The 1873-nt window shown below is 38.0% G+C and overlaps 1 protein-coding gene across 3 annotated transcripts in view; it reads right to left on the reverse strand.

Annotated features, from left to right (window-relative positions):
• Nucleotides 1–567: 567 nt before the first annotated feature.
• The window catches only part of COQ7 (coenzyme Q7 homolog, ubiquinone (yeast)), a 14165-nt gene continuing 12859 nt past the window's right edge, over nt 568–1873 (reverse strand). For 2 of the 3 annotated variants that reach the window (XM_010837113.1, XM_010837112.1), the window contains exon 6: nt 568–793. In XM_010837113.1, coding sequence (XP_010835415.1) covers nt 716–793 — 78 coding nt within the window. In that variant the 3' untranslated portion in view covers nt 568–715. The remainder of the gene's footprint in view (nt 794–1873) is intronic. The other variant, XM_010837111.1, reaches the window with a different exon arrangement.

Below are 1873 nucleotides of genomic sequence, written 5' to 3' on the forward strand. Positions count from 1 at the left end.
CCCCGCTAATTAAGTCAGAATTTTTGGTTCACAATCCGAAAAATTCTAAAAGGCTCTTTAGGGACCCTAATGTGCAGCCAGAGAAGAGAACCACTAATCCAAGTTTTTTTTTTTTTCCACAAATTATTTTAAAATTTGTAAATCATAAAGGATTTCAACAAAGTATGAGAATTATAGTTCATTTGGTCCATTCTTTAGGGAACAGACCTAAAGGAAATGATTATAATTCAACTTCACAAATAATCCACAATTTAGTATATTCTCTGATGGGAGAATGGGTAACCTGCTCTCAAACCACATTTCACAATAAAAAGAATGTCAGTCTTCTGCTTACCTGATGGGCTAGACAGTCTTGCTTTGTCAATTTTAAACATCACTATTTTAAATTACTTTGTGATACCGGTGAACTCATTTTTTTTTCTCTCAAAGATATGTTATCTTTCTTAATGATTCATACTTGTTGCTTTAGAAAAAAATGTATAGACCAAATGAGAACCAGCTTCATTTGCTGTCATCTGAACACACCTGGTAAACTGTCAGCCTTATGGCCATAAAGCAGCACAGAGAACAACCAACACTGGAGAATTTTATTAACGAAAAAACCTCTCATAATTTATTAACAAAGTCACAGGACAATAACTGTACATTTCCTTCTCTGCCACTGTCACCTGTTAAATTACTATTATCTTTACACACAAGGAAAAGTGGACATACTTTAAAGTCTTTCTGATAAATATATCGCCACTTTGCATCCTGCCTGGATAACGCTCTTCAGAACGACATACGCTGGAGCCTGTTTAAAAAAAACAACAGTAAGCAAACCAAAGAAATCCGTTCTATATTCACTTTCCATTGTAAGGCACAAGTCTAGCATGGCAGGGTTGGGACTTCTCTGGATAAATAATAAGATCTAAGAAATGATTTTAACAGCGGGAAAAAAAAATACTTTTCAAAAGATTAGAATGCCTTTGCTACAGCCAAAACATCTGACCCAACCAGCTTCTCACCGGAAACAGCGAATGTGCTGGGGCAAAGGATAAGGAAGCAAGAAATGATTCCCAGCTGGGAGCAAGGCTTTTGCTTGCTTTCTGTCAAGCAGTTCTATTAATGCTCACTTGTGAATGCAACTGGTGATGGAACTAAAGTTGAATGCTGTAAAGAACAATCTTGCATAGGAACCTGGAAAGCTAGGTCCATGAATCAAGGTAAATGGGAAGCAGTCAAACAGGAGATGGCATTTAGGAATCAGTGAACTAAAATGGACCGGAATGGGCGAATTTAACTCAGATGACCATTATATCTATTACTGTGGGCAAGAATCCCTTAGAAGAAATGGAGTAGCCCTCATAGTCAACAAAAGCGTCTGAAACGTAGTACTTGGGTGCAATCTCAAAAATGACAGAATGATCTCTGTTCATTTCCAAGGCAAACCATTCAATATCGCAGTAATCCAAGCCTTTGCCCCAATCACTAATGCATAAGAATCTGAAGTTGAATGGTTCTATGAAGACCTACAAGACTTTGTAGAACTAACACCAAAAAAAGATGTCCTCTTCATCACAGGGGATTGGAATGCAAAAGTAGGAAGTCAAGAGATACCTAGAGTAACAGGCAAATTTGGCCTTGGAGTACAGAATGAAGCAGGGCAAAGGTTAAAATAATTTTGCCAAGAGAACACACTGGTCATAGCAAACACTCTCTTCCAACAACACAAGAGACAACTCTACACATGGACATCACCAGATGGTCAATACCGAAATCAGACTGATTATATTCTTTGCAGCCAAAGATGGAGAAGCTCTACACAGTCAGCAAAAACAAGACTGGGAGCTGACTGTGGGTCAGATCATGAACTCCTTATTGCCAAATTCAG

This window comes from Bison bison, unplaced genomic scaffold, assembly GCF_000754665.1.
Source record: "Bison bison bison isolate TAMUID 2011002044 unplaced genomic scaffold, Bison_UMD1.0 scf7180017864072, whole genome shotgun sequence".
Lineage (NCBI taxonomy): Eukaryota > Metazoa > Chordata > Mammalia > Artiodactyla > Bovidae > Bison > Bison bison.